Here is a 21,183-nt window from a genome sequence, read left to right as displayed (position 1 = left end):
CAGGTCACCACTTCTCTCCTTCCACCATGTGGGTCCCAAGTACCCAACTGAGGGCATCAGGTTTGCCATCAGAGCCTTTACCCACTAAGCCAGCCAGCCCAGATTTGCTCCTTTCATGCACATCATCTAAGATTATCCATGCTACACGACACTTGATCATGCATCATGCATTAATGACTGCTCCTTTTTACAGTAAATATTTACAAAAGTTGTCTCTACTTCTACTTCTCACAGTGTGGTCCTTGGTCTAGCAACATTAACACCAGTAGCAAGCCCCATCTCACACATACTAAAGAGCACTGGTTTTTAACTAGAAACCCGAGTTATCTGTACAAACCTGAGAACCTCTTGTCCATATCAGCTACTTCCAAGTCTCTCCTCTTATTGTCTTTCTAGTTCACTCTAGGCCAACTTCCATTGTTTTCAGTGAGATTCTCAATGACCTTCACAACACTGGATAATTTATCTCCACCCTGAATTACTTTGTATCTGTAATGTCTGGCACAGATGAGCAGGGCCTTTACGTCTAGAACTTTCCCTACTGAGCTCCTAGTTGTTTGCATTTCCACAGGTATATCTAAGACAATACTGGAAGAAGATGAACCCCTACTTTACTTTTTTCATCAATGAAAAGAAATACTGGCTATACTAAATGTACATAATAAAGAAGCCCATGGTGGGCTGGAGAGATGATTCAGTGGTCGAGAGCACTGGTTTCTCCTGCAGAGGATCCCAGTTCAGCTCCCACACTTACAAGGTGGCTCATAACCATTGGTAACTACAGTTCCAAGGATCCAACTCTCTGTTCTAACCTCCTTGAGCACCAGGCAAATACACAGTACTCACACATAGGCAAGACATTCATACACATAATTTTTTTAAAGGAAGCAAATGGTAAACCACCACTTATTGTTCCACTTATAGGAAACATCCAAAAGAGGCTAGTAGTATTGCCTAGGCAGGAGGATGTGGTGAGACAGGAGAGAGGAATGGAGAGTGACAGGTAACAGGCAGTCTCTCCAGGGCCAGACACGTATTCTAAATTTAATCACAGTAGTGGTCATATACTTGTGAACATACTAAAACCTCAACAAACATTTTAAATGGATAAATTTCAAGTTGTGCTGTTGTGAAATATTATTTTAATTAGGCAAAGATGAGTTACATTTGTTTACGCTGAAAAATATTACTTTAACTGTGTAAGGGCATACTACATTTGTTTATGCTGCAATTGTTTAGTTATGAAAAGATGTATTGCTGTTTCATCTTGACTGCCTAAAGTACCTGATTGGTCTCATAAAAAGCTGAACAGCCAATAGCTAAGAAGAGAAAGGAAAGGTGGGACTGGTAGGCAGAGAGAATAAATAGGAGGAGAAATGTAGGCTCCGGCAAAGAGAAGAAGAAGAGAATGAGAGAGAAAAAGAGGGACATGCCCAGGGCCAGCCAGCCAGGCAGTCACCAGACAGACAGACATGGAAGAAGCAGGAAAAGTAGGACATACAGAAAGAAAAGGTAAGAAGTTCTGAGGTAGATAAAGAGAAACAGGGTAAGTTAAAAGAGCTAGCTAGAAATGTGCCTAAGCTAGGCCAAGCATTTGTAAACTAATAAGAAGTCTCCCTGTCATGATTTGGGAGTGAAGTGGGAGTCCCCTCTGTATGCTGTGACTACCGCTGGAGAATAAAAAACTGCCTTGGCCTGTGGATAGGACAGAACTTAGGTAGGTGGGGAAAACTAAACTAAATGCTGGAAGGAGGTAGAGTCAGAGAGAAGCCATGTAGCCCCACCAGAGACAGATGCCAGAATTTTATCCAGTAAACCAGACTCGTGGCGATACACAAATTAGTAGAAATGGGTTAAATTAATATGTAAGAGCTAGCCAATAAGAAGTTAGAGCTAATAGGCCAAGCAGTGATTTAATTAATACAGTTTCTGTGTGATTATTTCAGGGCTGAGCAGCTGGGAACCAACAAGCAGCCTCCTGTCTTCAACATGGGAGATTGTTGGTACCTCAAAAGAAAAAGCCTATTACAATGTGCTGTCTCAAAAACACTACTAAAACAGAGCAACTTTAGAATAAACTTTTTCAGAAGAACTTGTGCCTTTATAATCCTGCTTTTTCAGGGAAAAAAAGTAAGATACGATCTAAAGAAGACACAGCAAAGCTGTCAGCAAATATTGCCCTGAAGCTGCAAGATGACGAGTGGGTTTCTCATTTCCCAAGCTCCCAGTGTTGGTCCACATCTGTAAGCAGGCACTATCACATATGCACATACATACCCAGTAAGGTTAGGGCAGCATTTCATCTCCAGAAGACCCGTCTGATCTAATGCACATGCGTAGATATCAATAACATGCCCAGTCGTAGCAGCTCGATTAGCCAACGCTTCAAAATGCTAGAAGAGATTTTGATTAAATCAAATATATAACCTAACTTTCCAATAAATCTTTTCCCTATTAACAGATCAAAATAATTTAAGAGTAAAAGAATAATTTGTCATAATTTACATATGATTTAGTCTCATTCAATTTTCTACAGTTTCATTAAAATGATAAAATGACTTCTAGAAGTCTGACTTACAGCCAGACATAAGACAGACATCTGAAATCCCAGCACTGGGGAGGTTACAACAGGAGGATCATGGGCTGTACTATACACAAAGATTTGTCTCAAATAAATAACTAAAGCCTGATATTTTAACATCTTTGACTTCAAAGCCACTATTTTCAGGTCACTTCTAAGTAAAGCAAAACTAAAGAGAGTCATACATTCTCTTCTTCAACACAAACACACACAAAACCAAGAACTACACAGCTCCTTTTCCTAGCTAAATCCACAGGCAAATAAAAAACACATCTGAAAAGAAAGGGAAAGAAAAGAAGATAAGCAAATCTAAAGCATTTTTAGCAGCTTTAACAAAAAAAAAAATTTCATTTCTGAGCCCAAATGGGAAACTCATTAGAAGACAAAAGCGCTCAGTGTCAAAAATTATTACATCAATTATTATTAAAAATATAAGTGGTTACCAAAAAATAACAAACAGTACAGCAAAATTAAACTAATAGCCTGAACTAAAAATAATAATAACAAGGACATCAACAAGCAGAAAAAATATCAAAGAGTCAAGAATCACCATTAGCGAAACATAGCTTTGCAAACCACTCCTAAAAATGTAAAGTTACAATCAGACGGTGGTGGTGCACGCCTTTAATCCCAGCATTTAAGAGGCAGAGGCAGGAGGATCTCTGTGAGTTTGAGGGCAGCCTGGTCTACAGAGTGATTTCTAGGCAAGGCTCCAAAGCTACACAGAGAAACCCTGTCTCCAAAAAAAAAAAAAAAAAAAAAAGGAGAGAGAGAGAGAAGAAAAGAAAGTTACACAAATAGAAAATAATTCACAAAAAAAAACTAAAAATTACCTTAGTTCCCTTTTTAACATATTTGGCATTATCCTTTTCAATGTCATGCCAGGATCTTATTGGTGTCTTTAATTCATCTCCAACCACCATCCCAGGCCCCTGGGTTGCAGGGCCACCGATGAACATCATGATCCGAGCACCAGTGTTGGGGAAAGTACACTGTTGGAGAAAAGGAGCTCAGTCAGAAAGTGCAGAGGATGACAAAGCGCAGGTACATGCACTTCTGTCTCAAGTAAATACTTTCCCAGCCCACACACAGCAGCTCATAATTGCCTGCAGCTCTAGTTCCAGAGTATAAGACATCCTCTTCTGTCCTCCAAGGACTGTTACACACACACCCACTCGCACAAACACACACGGCACACATGAACTCTCCCCCTCTTTCACTCTCCCCCTCCCTCCCCTTCTCCACAAATAATAATAATAATGAATTAAAAAAAAATCCTTCTCCAAGTCCAACCAGTAAGTGTAGTCCTCACACCCTCATCAAGGAAGCTTCTCTTTGCAACACGGAAACTATTACAGAAAACCACAACCAGAGAAAACACAGAGCGGAAGAGCACAGTCCATCTGAAGCATCCACAACACAACTCCTGCACCTGAGGCTCAGGAATCATTGCGGAGGGAGGAGAAGATTTAACCAGCCTGAGGAACAGGAAGTTTGCTTAAGATTGTGTCTCCTAGAAATGTCAGAGACGCTACACCCAATGAAGTCTCACCAACACCCATAACTGCAGCTCTGCTTCTGACCTCTGAGGGCACTTGTCCTCAGATGTACACACACATGCACACAGATATACAGACATGCACCCACACATACACATGCACATAATTTAAAATAGCAAAAATAAATTTCTTTTTAAAAATCATATGGACTGGATTTGGAGAGCTTCTGGATAGCTGAACCCATGCTGCTTTCTAGAGTGTGGTATGTAGAAGGGACATGCCCTTTCTCTGATATCTCAACTGTATGCATTTCTTCTATCAGGGTGTGGCTTTTGTAACACTCTATAAGTGATACATAAAGTAAAAGGTTTCTCTAAGTTCTCTGAGCCAGACACTATAGCATTACTCAAACCTGAAGAAAACCCAACTCATAGATAGAAGTACAATTAACAACCTACTACTAGTAGTTGTAACTGGTATTTGAAGTAAACAGCAGGTTCATAGAACCAAGCCCTTAACTGTGAGAACTAATGCTACTTTTAGTAAATAGACACACAGCTAGCTTCTGCCCCAGATCTGCCTGAGATGTGAAGCTTAAACAAACAGTACTGTACAGTGATTCCTGAATGAGAGAAGAGCAGAACAGCGCAGGGTGGTGCACAGCAATGGTGCACAGCGACAGTCCTACATTCAGAAGTCTAAGGAAGAAGGACTGCCGTATTCAAGTGCAGCACTAACTGACTACATCGCAAGACGGAAAAAAGGAAGGCAAAGATGAAGGCGGAGCAAGGAAGAAGAAAAAGATGAAAAGAAGTAAGAAAAGGAGAGAGAAAAATAAAGGGACACTCACACCAACCACCACCATGGTGCTCAGCTCACAACTTTACTACTCCACATGTGCACACACACTCATGTGCACACACGCACACACACAGACTCTTATACTTCAAAACTACATTTTCATCATCACTACCTCAAGCAGCCCTACAGCTATGGAAAGTGCCACTCCTGAGGAACGCAAAGGTCTCTTTCCTTGTGGTACAGGCCAAGGATCTCGCTGAAGTTCTCCTAGAAGATCCGTGAGATTCATGTCTATTTTCTGTACTGGCTGTAAAAATCTGCAAAACAACAGTAAACCAAAAGCCATTTACAAGTGTGATATCTTTTTTTATTATTATTATGTATACAATATTCCATCTGTGTGTATGCCTGCAGGCCAGAAGAGGGCACCAGACCTCATTACAGATGGTTGTGAGCCACCATGTGGTTGCTGGAATTGAACTCAGGACCTTTGGAAGAGCAGGCAATGCTCTTAACCTCTGAGCCATCTCTCCAGGCCCCCCCCCCTTTTTTTGAGACAGGGTTTCTCTGTAGCTTTGGAGCCTGTCCTGGAACTAGCTCTTGTAGCCCAGGCTGGCCTCGAACTCACAGAGATCCGCCTGCCTCTGCCTCTTATATGCTGGGATAAAAGGCGTGCGCCACCACCGCCTGACTGTAACTTTACATTTTTAGGAGTGGTTTGCAAAGCTATGTTTCGCTAATGGTGATTCTTGACTCTTTGATATTTTTTCTGCTTGTTGAGTGCTGGGATTAAAGGCGTGTGCCACCACCGCCCAGCTACAAGTGTGTTATCTTAAGAACTTTTTCTAAAAACAGAGAATTTTTTTTATTTTTTTTTTAATTTTTTATTATTAAAAATTTCTGCCTCCTCCCTGCCTCCCATTTCCCTTCCCCTCCACCATGCCCCTCCCCCTCCCTCTCCAGTCCAAGAAGCAGTCAGCGTTCTCTGCCCTGCGGGAAGTCCAAGGTGTCCGTCTCCGTCCCGTCGTCCCCCCCCCCCCCCCCCCCCCCCCCCCCCGCGTCCAGGAAGGTGCACAGGTAAACAGACTAGGCTCCCTCAAAGCCAGTACATGCAGTAGGATCAAAACCCAGTGCCACTGTCTTGGCTTCTCAGTTAGCCCTCATTGTCCGCCACGTTCAGAGTCCGGTTTGATCCCATGCTTTTTCAGTCCCAGTCGAGCTGGCCTTGGTGAGCTCCCATTAGATCAGCCCCACCGTCTCAGTGAGAGGTGCACCCCTCTCAGCCCTGACTTCCTTGCTCATGTTCTCCCTACTTCAGCTCCTCATTTGGGCCTTGGGAGCTCAGTCCAGTGCTCCACAGCAGACCAGTTCACAATTTTCTGTGAGCAGCAGAACGCACTGGAGTGTCTCTTCAAAAGCGGGTGCTACTGGGGAGCTAGCTCAGTCAGTAGAGGGCTTATCTAGCAGGTAGGAGATCCTAGGTTGGATCCCCCGCAATACACAATACTACTTCCTTGGATCCAAGGAAGTAGGAGAAAAAGAGAAGACTGAGGAAGAGAAGGAGGCAAGAGGAGGAGGGAGAAAGACATGAGTCAGGCATGGTTGTATATGCCTGTTATCCAAGCACTAAGGTGGAGGCAGGAGGATCAAAAGATCAAACTCATCATTATTGCATAGGAAACTGTCTCCAGAGAAAGTGGGGGAGGGCTATTACTAGGCCCCATACTATAGTCTGTTTTCACTTCCAGTTGGATTACTGCTACAAACTAAGGAATACAACTGCTATCATTTTTGTTTAAAGTTTTAAGGTTAACAACATAGAAGATACATCAACACATCGATCAATTTTAGTAACAGCACCTCTGGTTAGAAGGTTACAGAAAAAGCTACCCGTAAAGACAAAATTAGAAGTTTTTGAGGCCCTATTTTTATATAGCTGCCTTCAAACCACATAAAGCTTTTATGAACTTAAAAATAAATAAAAAGAAACATCAAAACTAAACTCCTAACATCATAATGATAAAGAAATGAACCATTTCAGTAAAAAAGAAAGTGTCTCAAAAAACTATAGTTTGTTTTTTAAAATTATATATTACTGCAATCTATTTATATCCCTTACAATACTAAATATTATAGTATCACCTAATGCCTTTGTTCAAGTTGAGGACATGATGTTTGTTTGTTTGTTTTAGTTTTTCAAGACAGGGTTTCTCTGTGTAATCTTGGCTGTCCTGGAACTCACTTTGTAGATCAGGCTGACTTCACAAAGATTTGCTTGCCTCTGTCTCCCAAGTGCTGGTATTAAAGGTGTGAGCCACCACCGCCCAGGCAAGGGCATGATGTGTTTAAGTACCTGCTTGAATTACAGAATTCTGTTGCCATATTAATTACCTATTGGAAGGAGGTGGCTGCTGGACCTGAGGACCACGTGTGGCTTGAGTTACAGGTACTTTCGAGAGTCCCAGCATTTCCTGTAAGAGATGATTTCAATGAGATCAGTTTATTTACTTCAACATTTGTCAACTTCTTAAAATGTTCACGGTGCTACGCTACAAATTAGGAACACAAAATAAGCATAAGGTCTAGCTATGGAGAGACTGAGCTCCCTCAGTAGAAAGTCACCAGGAGAGAGAAAATACAAGGTATTTAGGAGTACTTCTTACCTAATGCAGTCAAAATACATTAATGATTAACTTAAATGTCTTTCTTCTTAACATATATGCATTTATCCTTTTCAACAACTATTATCTTAAATACCTACTCTGTAGCAGGAATATAGTAGTTTAAATAAAAATACTCTCTGCTCTCATAGTCGTTAAAATCTAGAGAAAAGTAATATGATTAATAAAGTAGTGTAAAATCCTAGGAAGAAGAAAGGAATAAAGCGATCTGATACAGCAGTCTTAGCAGCAGCAGCATGAGGAAGCACATAAGAGACTGGAGACACGGCTCAGCAGCTAAGAACCTTGCATCTGCTACAGAAAATCAAAGTTTGATCCAGCACCTCTATCACGTGGCCCTCACATCACCCTACCAATCTTTAACAGCCTGCAACCCCAATTCTAAGGAATCCAATGCCCTTTTCCACCTCTGCAAGCACCTGCACTCATGTGCCAGGCAGTAGTAGTTTACGTCTTTAATCCCAGCACATGGGAGGCAGAGGCAGGTGAATCTCTGTGAGTTTGATGCCAGCCTGGTCTACAGAGCGAGACAGTGTAGTCAGGAAGAGTGTTTATGACTTAGGAAAAGATTTGCCTCAAAAGCATGAAGATCTGTGGCAATCGCAGAATGAATTAAACAATCTGGGTGAGTCAGGCAGCGGTGGGGCACATCTTTAATCCCAGCACTTGGGAGGCAGAAGCAGGCAGATCTCTGTGAGTTTAAGGCCAGTCTGGTGTACAAAGTGAGTTTCAGGACAGGCTCCAATGCTACAGAGAAACCCTGTCTCAAAAAACAAAACAAACAAAAAGAATCTGGATATAGTGGTGCAAACCTGTAATCCACTACTTGAGTGGCAGAGACTGCGGGTTGGATACCTGGGGCTTAATGGCCAGCCAGCCTCGCCTGACCATCAAGCTCCAGGCCAAGGGGGGCTGTCTCTAAAATAAAATATAAAAATAGAGGGTGCCTGATGAATAATAATGCCTTAGGTTGTCCTAAGACCTACACACACACACACACACACACACACACACACCTGCATATACACAATCACTAACTAAACAAACAATGCACAGAGTGACATCCTAATAAGAGCACACAATGAAATTCTAATAAAGCCATTTACAGAAATGGAACAGGTTATATATGTGGGCATGAAGAGATATCAAAGACACACTATGAAAAGTAAAAAGTCTTCAATTTTTATGACAGCTAAATTATATAAGAAACAAAACTGAAGTCAATACTAAAGTTAAAGCCTTGTCATAGTGCAATTATAATAAAATGAACTCATCATGTTTCTTAAGAATGCATGCATCTAGAAAGTATTGACATACGTAGTACACAGAGTCGTGTGGGCACTCCCATTCTCACTCACCTGCAGCTGTTTGGCAGACAAATCCTTTGTTCCCCTGAAGACATAGCTTTTTGAAATGCCTTCACATCCAAGTTCATGAACCTGCACCATTCTCCCAAAAGTAATAAGTCCAACCAAAGCTGTAGGTGGCAAAAGACTCAATGACATCTGCATGGATTCCTTCAGAGCTTGTAAATCTTCATCTTCTATGCAAGTATCAACCACATAGAGAAATATCAAAGGCATCTGGGGACCACGCTTAAAAAAAAATGCAGTAAGAAACGGATTTATAAAGGTATTAACATTTTAGTACATATTCAAGACGGTTAATCAAGAACTAATTAAAACTGCAAACAGTGAAATAGTAAATGTGCATACAATGGAATGCTTATAGAGTCACCATGGAAAAGAGACAGGTTATATATGTGGTCTAGGAGAGAGCTCCGGGACACAGCACGGAATGAAGACTGAAGTTTAAAGGGCTGACAAGGTGACACAGCAGGAAAAGCACTTGTGGCACAAGCCTGACGGACTGAGTCCAGCCCCAGAATCCTCAGTAAGAGGAGAGCACTGACTTCTACCTCCAAACACACGCTACAGCAGCCACAAACCTGTGCTGTGCACACATGTAATAAAATTTTTAAAATTTAAATGTAAAAATTTTAAAGAATAATTAAACTTAGAAGCATATTCATGGAGATGCACACCTTTGAAGCCAGAACTTGGAAGACAGTCAAGTCAGGAGGATCAACATAAATTCAAGGCCAGCCTGGTTTCACACAAAGACCCTGCCTAGGGTTGGGGGATTTAGCTCAGTGGTAGAGCACTTACCTAGCAAGTACAGGGAGGCCCTGGGTTTTTGGTCCTCAGCTCGGGGGTAGGGGATGACACACAAAATAGCAAAACAGACCAAAAAATAAAATAAAAAGGAGGGTAACAAAAAGACCCTGCAAAACAATATGTGCATATACATATATTTAGCTCTATTTAGCTGGGTGTGTTAACACACACCTTTAATCCTGGCACTTGGGAGGTAAGAGGCAGGCAGATCCCTGTGAGTTCCAGACCAGCCAGGACTGTAGAACAAGATCCTGTCTCAACACACACACACACAAGCACAAGGGGTCATTTAACTACATCAAGTTTAATTTATTATAAGCATTTATTACTTTCAACACCGTGACCCCAGCGCAGGACCACCAAGAGTTAATGGTCATCTTCATCTACATAGGAAACTTGAGGCCAGCATGACATACATGAGAATATGCCGTAAATATTAATAATAATTTAAGGTATTTCCAAATAATCATTTAACAACTACAAAGTTCAGGCCAGGTATGGGCACACCTGTAGTCTCAGCTACTCAGGGAGATCTCACTTAGAACAACAAAATCAGGACAAGCTTGGTTTAATAACAAAGTGGGGTGCTCGATAAAAAACAAGAGATAATATATATTACTTTAAAAGTATAAACCATGTACCAAGTTTTTGGTCAAAACTTGAATAAAAACAGAATAAGTTAAATATCCTTCTACTATGAGTAAACAACATACTACTCACATGAGTGTATTTCTGAAAGTACAGTCACTTTTTAAAATTATTTTTGTTTGTTTGGGTTTATTTCTCTTTTAACCATGTATCTGTGTGTGGGTGTGTGGATGTGTGGGTGCAGGAGTCCCCCGAGTCCAGCACAGAGCATCAGATGCCCTGGAGCTGCAGTTACAGGCAGTTTTGAACAAACTGACACAGTGCTGGACACTGAGCTCAGGTCCTCTGTGAGAGCAGCAAGTCTTCTTAACCACAGAGCCAACCCAGCACAGTTATATTTAAATAATTTTTAAACTAAAAAATAACAATGAGGAGCTGGAGAAATGGCTCAGAGGTTGAGAGCATTGATTGTTCTTCCAGTAGAACCGGGTTCAATTCCCAGCACCTACAGGTCAGCTCACAACTGTCTGTAACTCCAGTTCTAGGGGACCTGACACCCTTACACAGACATACAAGCAGGCAAACACCAATGCACATAAGATAAAAATAAATGATTATTTAAAATAATAATGATGAGATAATGTTTAGAAAATAATTTCGTAAGCCTGGGATGACTCTTCAGAAAATCAAAACCTAACCCAGTTTGACAAACATAGTGACAAGTTCTAATGAATCACAATTCTGTTCCCGTACCACATTCAGATACTTTTTACTGGCTAGACATGATGCACACCTTTAATCCCTGCCCTTGAGAGACAGACAGAGGCAGCCTGCTCTACAGAGGGAGCTACAGGCCAGCCAGTGCTTGGGAGACAGGCACTATCTCAAAAATACATTTAGTTTTAAATTTCCACACTCTTGTGATTTTTGTTGCTTTGAGACAGGATCTCATAAAGTTCAGGTGGACCTCGAACTTATAGAACAAGATGACCTTGAACCCAATCAGTCTGCTTCCACATGCGAAGTTCTAGGATTACAGACATGACCAAACCTGCCCAGCTCTCCACAATAAAATCCATAAGCAACCAGGATATGTTGATTCATAAACTCAGGGACACATCAGCAGACTTTTAGCACTTTACTGATCAAATGACACCATGCCACCTAGCATCTGACTTCTGACTAATCATCTGATAATTTCAGTCAGAAATGACCTTCATCAAATAGACCTTGATGTTTCTTAACTGTGAAATGCTCAATTCAATTTGCTATCAGGCCCTTAATGTGATCTCCATTTTCATAATGATTCTGACAGAAGCCCTTGCCTACTTATAGCTTTCTTAATTACCTACTCTCGTGTTCTTACCAGAACTACATATTCAATGCTTGAAAACTGGGGTAAAAGCTCAGCAGGCTGATTCAGTTCAGATATCCCAGCATATGTAGGTGGAAACTGCAAACAAACAAAGAAAAAGTTACCAAATTGTTGCCAGAAATAAGGTTTTAAACTCAAAATTATTTCTTCATCATTTAAATTTTTGTCTGGGTTTCTGTTGTTTGTTTTTGTTTTATGCAGCCCTGGACATCCTGGAACTCACTATGCAGACCATGCTGATCTCATTTAATTATTAAAAAGTTATTTTCAGGCTAGTGAGATGATTTAGTGACTAAGAACTCTTGCTTCTAATGCTAACTACCTGAGTTTGATCCCTGGAACCCCTGGAGTATAAGGAAAGACTCAAATCCCTCAAGCTGTCCTCTTACCTACACATGCTCACCACTGCACATGCGCACCTGCCCACAACCAGTGAATGCGAGAAAAACAACTATTTTATCCTTTTTCACATAAGCAGTCCCTACATGGACAGCACTACAGCATTAGCATCCCTAAGAGACGTCCTTACCTGATTCCTTTGGTAACAGAAGTTGCAAGCCCAGAGTTTTGCTCGATAATCCACTTGACTGTTTTAAGAAAAGACAGATTAGTTAGGCAATGTTTCAGTTAATTTTACAAGGACCTTAATTTAAATAAAATTAATTTTATTTAAAGACATGAATGGATTAAAATTGATGATCAAAGTGACTTGCTTTTAACTGGGGGCGTAAGAACCCAGGGCTTCATACATTAGGCAAGCACCACTAAATAAACTGTACCCTAGGACAGTTTTTTTTGTGTGTGTGGTTTGTTTTGGGGGTGGTTATGTTTGTTTGCTTGCTTGCTTTGGAGATAGGATATTACTAAAATATCCAGGCTGACCTAGAACCCACAACTCTTCAAGTCTTTAGAATTACAGGCCTCTGCTACCACGCCCATCTTAAAATACTACTTAAGTAGCAATGATAAAGACTAATGGGCCAGTAAGATGGCTCATGGGTCAAAGTGCTTGCCAAGAAAGCCTAACAATCTCAGTTCAATACCCAGAGCCGGGGGCTGGAGAGATGGCTCAGAGGTTAAGAGCATTGCCTGCTCTTCCAAAGGTCCTGAGTTCAATTCCCAGCAACTACAAGGTGGCTCACAACCACCTGTAATGGGGTCTGGTGCCCTCTTCTGGCCTTCAGGAATACACACAGAGAGAATATTGTATACATAATAAATAAATAAATATTAAAAAAAATAAGGGACAAGGAGAGAACCAGGTCTTAAAAGTAGTCCTCTGACCTCTATGCAATAGTCTCTCTCTCTCTCTCTCTCTCTCTCTCTCTCTCTCTCTCTCTCTCACATACACACACGATTTATTTAATTATACAGATAAGAAAACGATTTATTTAATTATACAGATAAGAGATATTTCTAGAGAGTATGTGTGGAAAAGTTACTTTACAGCACAGCCTTCTTGGGTAAGCATGGCAGCACATACGTGCAATCCCAGCACTTGGGAGGCAGATGCAGGAGGACTGCATACAGCAAGTTTGAGGCCAGTCTGGCCACATAACAAGTTCCAGGCCAGCTGGGGGCTCCATTGTGAGACTGTCTCACAAAACACAAATCAACAGCAGCAAAGACAACAACAACAACAAAAAAAGAGATCCTTCAAAACTTGAAGAGCAGCCTGAAGGAAAAGAAGCCAATGACAGAAAAACTGGAGGCAGAACGATATCTGAAGACACAGTTCCAGGCTGTAAGTAGAGCTGGTATGCTCAAGGCTCAGGAAGAAAAGAGATGCTAAGATGGTACATCAACCAGGGAGACTGGTAATCCCAGCACTAGCAACACCAAGTAAAAGACAAAGACTCCACAGTGCTCTGGAGGTAGACCTGACTGCATTCCCTAGCAAACTGGATTGGAGAAATGGCAGAAGAAAGAGAAATTTAAAAAATGTTTCCTGAGATTTTTGCCTTAGAAATAAATAGCACCTTTTGAATATCATGCTAACTCATTTACGAGTTTTTCAAATCCTAAGATGGGTTCATACATAGCCAGCACCATTAATAGGATATAATAGTTTCTATAATGACATTTGTATCTGGTCTCTTTACATTACTAATTCATTATAACTAGAATACTAAAATTTAAACTCTTGGGATTTCTTTGACTATAACTCCAAATACAAAAAAATGGAATTTTTTAAATAAATAACTAAGAAATAATTTGTTTTTCTTTTCTTTTTGTTGAGATATCTTATGTAGCCCAGGCTTTGAATTTGCTATGTAGCTGAAAATAATCTGGAGCTTCTGATTCCCCTGCCTCCACTCTCTGAACGCTGAGATCGCAGGTGTGTGCTGGTTTATGCAATGCAGGGGACTGGACCCAGGATTTTGTGTGTGCTAGGTAAGCACTCTATCAACTGAGCTAACCCCCAGCACAAATTACAGTTCTGAACTATTTTAACACAGTGCTTCCTTCCATGTATTTTAATTACCATAAAGGATTCAAAACTGCACGGCAAGTGGTCCTACTGCACAGGACTGGCTCATACTGAATGGGCGGTAAGTCGGGTCTCTCCTTTAGCGGTGTGAACAGGGCTGCCACTGGAACAACCATTCTCGTAGCCTCCAGCCGACTAGACGGCCAAACATTCCAACTGAAGCGGACGCCATCTCGTTCTTCATTTTGTTGGATAAATTCCAAATAGGTTGTCATTTTAGTGCTTGATTATTTCTGTCTGAAACATAAATTAAAGATATTTAAAAATCCAGAAGCCTCATAAGAAACTCAAAGTAAAAATGTTTTCCTACCTCCAGCAATATTAACACATTAAAAATTATGACCAAATGAAAATATAGTAACTCCACTCATAATCTATAATGGCTCTACAGAGCCTATTGCTCGTGAGGCTTAGTAAGAGGAAGGGATTTTAGCTAACTTAATTCACTCTTAAAACTACTAACAAGGTGAGAGGGCTCAGTGTGAAAAGGAACTTGCTGCCAAGTCTGATGACCAGAGTTTGATCCCTGGGACCCACATGGTACAAGGAGAACCAAGTTGTCCTCTGACTTCCAAATGTGTGCTATGCACAAACGTGTACTGTGCACACAATGAGCCACATGCACTTAGTCACACACAAAAGAAATAAGTAAAAAGCTGGGCGGTGGTGGCGCACATGAGGCAGAGGCAGGAGGATCTCTGTGAATTCGAGGCCAGCCTGATCTACAAGAGCTAGTTCCAGGACAGGCCCCAAAAGCTTCAGAGAAACCCTGTCTCAAACACCCCCCCCAAAAAAAAGAAAGAAGTAAAATTTAAAAAATAAAAAATTATGACAAATATATAGTAATAAGAAACTATGACAAATATATAGTGTCATTATTATTTATATAAATATGTATAGAGGGAAAAGGACAAAAAGGGAATAGGGACCTAGACCCTATGATTCCCATCATCAAAAGCTTTGTAAGTTATATAATTCTAATAAACATACAAAATCATAAAATTCTAAAATATATATGGTTTTTAATTTGAAAATGACAAGCTCTCATCTGATTTTCTAGAAGAGAGCATTTAATAGCATTTCTGCTAACAAGAAAGCTTGTCTTAAACCAGGTAGCGAGTACCAGAGGCAAGGCAAACAAATGCCTGTTACGTGGTGTCCCAGGATTTACATATCACAGAGCTCCTCGTAAAAACTGAATCCTAACTTGTGAAGGCATTTAGAGACATAAAATTTTAAGATAATATTGCGAAATCACAGCCAGGTTTAGGCTTTCTGGTTATTGTTTGTCACTCTCATTGTTTTGAAAGGTCTCACTATATAATCCAGGTCACCCTCCAGCTGCAGCCTCCCAAGCGCTGGGATTTAAGTGTGTGTCGCTACAACCAGGTAGCTTATCACTTTCTAAGTGACTGGCTAAGGTGCTGGCTTTCCCATCTAGAATCTAGTCCTGACTCAGGCTCTTAAACTGCAGAGTGGTTTGTCATGAATGGAAGCCAAAGAATTTAAACAAAATACAGAATTTCAAATACTAATCAACAAAAATGAAGGAAATCAGGCTAAAAGACTAAGGCTGGAAAGTTGGCAATAGTTAAGAGCTCACTACTCTTTGCAGAGAACCTAAGTTAGTTTTCAGCACCCACATGGCAGCTCACAAATATCTGTAACTCCAGTTCCAGGGGCTCTGATTCTCTCTTCTGGCTCCCAAAGACACCAGGCACACAAGTAATGCATAAACGTTCAGGCAGGCAAAGTACCCATAGACAATAAAGAGAAAGAGAGAGAGAGAGAGAGAGAGAGAGAGAGAGAGAGAGAGAGAGAGAGAGAGAGAGAGAGAGAGAGAGAGAGAGAGAGAGAGAGAGAGAAAGAGAGAAAGAGAAAGAGAGAGAGAAAGAAAGAAAGAAAGAAAGAGAGAGAGAAAGAGAGAAAAGAAAAAAAGAAAGAAGAAAGAAAGAAAGAAAGAAAGAAAGAAAGAAAGAAAGAAAGAAAGAAAGAAGGAAGAAAGAACGAACTTAAAGAAACAGGAGGGCTGGAGAGATAGGTCAGTGGTCAAGAGCACTGGCTGTTGGGTTCAATTCCTAGTGTCCACATGGCAGCTTACAACCAGATTCTATAGCTCCCGTTCCAGGGGATCTGGCACCCTCTTCTGGCATCTGAAGGCAACAGGCGCACAAGTGGTATACGGGTATTCATACAGGCAAAGCACCCATACACATAACACAAAATATTTTTCAATTAAGTTTAAAAACAGAATTGAAAATCATGGACCTACACTGTCAGAAGAAAGAATATGGATGTTAAAGTTGCCGAGAAGGATGGTGGGAAATGAAACTGATTTTAAATGAATGGGTTGTTGGCTTTATTTTTAAAAGACTGCAAAAAACTATCCTGCCTTTTCTGCTATGTGAGAGCACACTGCAAAGTACCACGTATGCACCAGAGAGCAGGCCTTCACCAGACACCCAATATAGCATCTTGATTTGGGATTTCTTCTAAAACTGAGAAATAAGTTTCTCATCAATAAAAAATACTGATATGACCAGGTTGGAACGGTTTTAGGTGTTGTCAAACCTAGGATTAATTCTGTGAGCCATTCCTCACTAATGGATGAAGTTGCTGGAAACAACCAAGCTTGAATGACTTTCCATCTGCTGCTGTCCTATGTGCTAGGCTCTCCCCTTGGAAAGAGAAGCAACAAACCCATCTGGTATAACCAGCAAAGAGAAGCATGATGTACAAACATGCAACCCAAGCACTAGGGAAAGCTGAGACAGGAGAATTGCTGTAACCTGCGCTACAGGTTGACAGAGTGAGATCCTGTCTCAAAGAAACAATACTAAAAGGGGAGAAGAGATCATAGTAAGACAATGGTTACATAAATAAAAATGTTTCCCCTCTCCTCTCTGTTGGAATGCAGACTACACATAGCAGTCTTTAAGAGATACAAAAGTAAGCATGTTTTTCTTTGGATCCTCAATAATGTTTAAAAGGAGGTCCTGAGAACCACTGCTTAGCTCTCTCAGTGAGAAAGATTCAAAGACTCAGAAGGTGTTTACAAAAGAGCCAGGTTTAAGTTTCCACAACAGGTTTTTTTAAGCATGTTACATCCAGAATACTTTCTTAAATGATTTACTGCTCTTTTTATGTGTATTGTTGTTTTGCCTACATTTATATTTGGTGAGGGTGTTGGATTCCCTGGAACTCAAGTTATAAACAGTTGTGAGCTGCCACGTCGGGGAAGTAGGGATTAAATGCTGGCCCTCTGGAAGAACAGCCAAGGCTCTCACTGGCTGAGCCATCTCTCCAACCTATGGACTGGGTTCTAACTCCGAAGGCTTGTATTTTATTAGGATATGCAAATGTCACCTGAGTGATATCTGAGCACAATTCCCCTTTCCTCCGTGGTTTCCTCCCAGCCTCTTTGCTTTAAAATCACATTCACTCAATGACATCCGCTGTGTTTCTGATCTTCTGCGCAGGCCGCACCTGCTCTCACTTGGTCCAGTTACAGGGCCATGCACAACACTTCCTTACTTTCAAAAGCAGTAACTGCTCAAGCTGAAAAAAAAATCACAAATCCCAGCACAAAAGCCCTTTCGCAAACTTCCTTAATGTGATGACATTATTTGGCAAGCACTTTATTACCTAGTATTAGCATTAGCCAGGCATTATTTTATATTACCTAACATAAATCCAGCCAGGTATATTGGCACACAACTTTAATCCTAGCACTTGGGAGGCAGAGGCAGGTGGATCTCCTGTCAGTTCCAGGCTGCCAGAGTGAGACCCTGTTATATACACACACACACACACACACACACACCCTGAAATATCATTAGAATGCAGGTTTTTTTTTTTTTTTTGGTTTTTCGAGACAGGGTTTCCCTGTAGTTTCTAGAGCCTGTCCTGGATCTAGCTCTTGTAGACCAGGCTGGCCTCGAACTCAGAGATCCGTCTGCCTCTGCCTCCCAAGTGCTGGGATTAAAGGCGTGCGCCACCACTGCCCGGCCCTAGAATGCAGATTTAACGAACTCATCTTTTTAAAAAAGATACAAAAGACCATCCTAAAGAAATGTCACATTTTCCCAAAGATTTATAGCACGGAAAACTATTTTAATAATTTCTCCTGGTAGAACAAAAGCATCATGTCACTTTAATGTAGCACAGAAAATATTTTCCTATAGTATCCTGAAAGGCTTCCCCTAGTATTGTTTTTCTCTATTCCAATTTTAACCTCCTTATGCATTCCTAATTGAAAAACACACAAATTGCAAATAAATTTAAGCTCCTTAGTTAGTTACCATTGTTCCTCTCTACATTTCAATTATAAAATATTTTACAAATGTATTTATTTTATTTCATTTTTTTTTGTATAGATGTTTTGCCTGCATGTGCGTCTGTATATCATGTGTGTGCAGTGCCTGTGAAGGCCAGGAGAGAGCAGTGGATGCCCTACAAATGGAGTTACAGATGGTTGTAAGACAGTAGTGAGCCGCTGTGTGTATGTGTGGGTGTGTGGGTGTGGGTGTGTATGTGTGGGTGTGTGTAGGTGCGTGTCTGAGTCTGCACAGGTCCTCTGAAAGAGCAACCACTGGTTGCTCTTAACTTGTGAGCTATCTTCCCAGGCCAGTTGTAAAATTTTCAATGGAATGAACCGAGTAACAAATGTTATGCTCTTGGGCAATAAACTTCCCTGGCCTTCAATTTTTCACATCAGTTAGATGAGAAATTTGAGCAATAATACTATAGATCTAAGAAACAATTAACCGTGTGGACTTTTGAAGATCCTGGAAAGAAGAGATTTAATATGCATTTATATTTAAATTTCTTTAAGCGAATATACCTAGCTGCCCGCGGCTTAGGGTGGAAGTGTGTTAAGACAGGACCGGACAGAAGGTGAGGTAAGAAGATGAATCCAACATCCCTCTCGTCTACCTATGCATTTACTGTGACTCTTACTCTTCCTTTTCCACAAACAGTAAAGCTCCACCGACAGAATGGATGCCCGAGTGCACGGTACTGCTCCGCTCCGAAAAGCGAGCATTAGGAACGGGCCCAAGGCATCAGCTTTCCCCCGTTCTTTTCTCCTTAACCTTTCCAAGGCCCAAGGCCGAATGACGGGTGATGTAGTCACCTGGGTTCAAAGTCTAGGGCACTCCTGATGAAGTCAAGAAACGAGCCCGGAGGGCCCACGGCCCAGGAGCCCTGGGCAGGGATGGGAAAGCGTGTCATCCAGGGGGTGCGGGTGGGTGCAGGGCCAGCTGCTCGGACCACCCTTCTGCACCCCGCTCCCAGCTTCCACCTGAACTAGGAGTCCTGGAGATGGAGATGAGGGCGCTCGGTCGCAGTGACAGGCTCAGTGCTCTCGGGTCAGAGCTGGGCCACACAGCCTCCGGCGCGCCTCGCCCTTAGGCTTAGGGACAACGAGCACAGAGCCAACACCGTCCTAAGACCCCGGCCGGCTGCCCGCCTCCCAGCCCGGGCGGAGCAGAGGTGGCAGAGACGCCCGTCCTTACCACCGAACCTTTGACGAGCTCCGAGCCGGTCGCAGCCACCGCCTTGCAAAGTCAGTCTCCGCCGCCCGCCCGGGAGCAGCCGTGGCACCGCAATCAGGGGCGGCACCGCCCCGCCCCCGGCCTCCAGGACGGGCTCGGCCTGGACAACATGGCTGGTGCCGCCTCTGCCACGTCAAAGGGGAGGAGGCGAGGAGGGGCGGGCAGCGGAGGGGTGGGGCGAGAGGAGGCAAGGGGCGGGGACAGTCCCGGAAGGGGCGGGGAGCTCAGGTGGTAATGGGTGGGATGAGTGGCGGAAGAGACGGAAGGAGGTAATAAAGAGGGTGGGGCGAGCGAAGACGTCCCTGATAGCCCAGGCAGAGGGCGGGGATAGTTCAGGAAGGGGCGGGGCGAGCGGCGGAAAGGCTGTAACCCGGGTACTAAGGAGTGGGACGTGGCGGAAAGGCACCGCTGCGAAGCTGCAGAGCTTGGGAGTCGGGATTCATATTAAGGTTAAAATACGCGACTGAGAGCCGGGCGGTGGTGGCGCACGCCTTTAATCCCATCAGAGGGAGGCAGAGGCAGGCGGATCTCTGTGAGTTCGAGGCCAGCCTGGTCTATAAGAGCGAGTTCCAGGACTGGCCCCAAAGCTGCTAGAGGTAAATCCTGTGTAGAAAAACTGAAAATAAATAAATAAGGAAAAAGTAAATGTACGACTGGGATATAGTTACGGGAGAAAATATTTCCTGTTAACCGCCAGAGGGACCTTTCGTGTCTACTCTTTGAGTAATTGTTTTTCAGCTTTCTAATATATAGAAAAAAACTTATGCGGGTTTTTTTTTTCCTTCTAATTTTTAATTTTCGTCAGTGTGTTAAGAATCCAGGAAATGGCTCAGCCAGTAAACTCGCTTGCCCCAGAACTCAGAGGTGGAAGGGGAGAACCTACTCCACAAAGTTATACTCTACCCTCCGCACCTGCTATCACATGCACACATCCACACACATGCAAAACCACAAACGTCGGTTTACACTTTATAAGTGTCTCTCTAAGGTGGTGGTGGCGGCTTGTGCCTGAGTCAAGGTAAAAAGACAGGCCAGCTCAATTTACATTGCAAATTGTAGACCCTTCTGGGCACTCTTTTGAAGAAGCACAATCTCAAAACCCGAAAAATTATCCACGTGGGATATTTGGCTCATGCGTATAATCCCAGGACTGAGGAAGCTGAGGCCGGAGAATCACTACAGATTGTAGGACAACTTGAGCTACTTAATAGGTTCGAGAATAGCATGAGCTGCACACCACTAAGGTGCTCTCCGAAAAAGTAAAAAAAAATAAAATAAAATAAAAAATTAAGCTCTCCTTTCACTTTGTGTCAATTTCTTCCCCCGCAAAGCCGGAAAGGCACCACCCTTGTCAAAGGATTGTAATGTGCTTCAACCAGTGGTTGAATTCTTTAGAACTCTAAAAATTATCAGTACAGCATTAATTTAGACACTA

General features: G+C 42.1%; 1 protein-coding gene across 1 annotated transcript in view; it reads right to left on the bottom strand.

The window, feature by feature from the left end:
- Positions 1 to 19,841, bottom strand: part of Sec23a (SEC23 homolog A, COPII coat complex component) — a 46,670-nt gene extending 26,829 nt beyond the window's left edge. Inside the window, exons 1-9 of the mRNA XM_038337151.1 lie at positions 19,710 to 19,841; positions 14,188 to 14,430; positions 12,232 to 12,289; positions 11,694 to 11,780; positions 8,921 to 9,157; positions 7,273 to 7,352; positions 5,054 to 5,198; positions 3,415 to 3,573; positions 2,278 to 2,393 (exon numbers count right to left, since the gene is read on the bottom strand). Coding sequence (XP_038193079.1) covers positions 2,278 to 2,393; positions 3,415 to 3,573; positions 5,054 to 5,198; positions 7,273 to 7,352; positions 8,921 to 9,157; positions 11,694 to 11,780; positions 12,232 to 12,289; positions 14,188 to 14,408 — 1,103 coding nt within the window. The 5' untranslated portion in view covers positions 14,409 to 14,430; positions 19,710 to 19,841. The remainder of the gene's footprint in view (positions 1 to 2,277; positions 2,394 to 3,414; positions 3,574 to 5,053; positions 5,199 to 7,272; positions 7,353 to 8,920; positions 9,158 to 11,693; positions 11,781 to 12,231; positions 12,290 to 14,187; positions 14,431 to 19,709) is intronic.
- Positions 19,842 to 21,183: the final 1,342 nt, after the last annotated feature.

This window comes from Arvicola amphibius, chromosome 7 (assembly GCF_903992535.2).
Source record: "Arvicola amphibius chromosome 7, mArvAmp1.2, whole genome shotgun sequence".
NCBI lineage: Eukaryota > Metazoa > Chordata > Mammalia > Rodentia > Cricetidae > Arvicola > Arvicola amphibius.
Note: the sequence above shows the minus strand (reverse complement) of the source record. Positions and strands in the feature narration are given on the sequence as shown.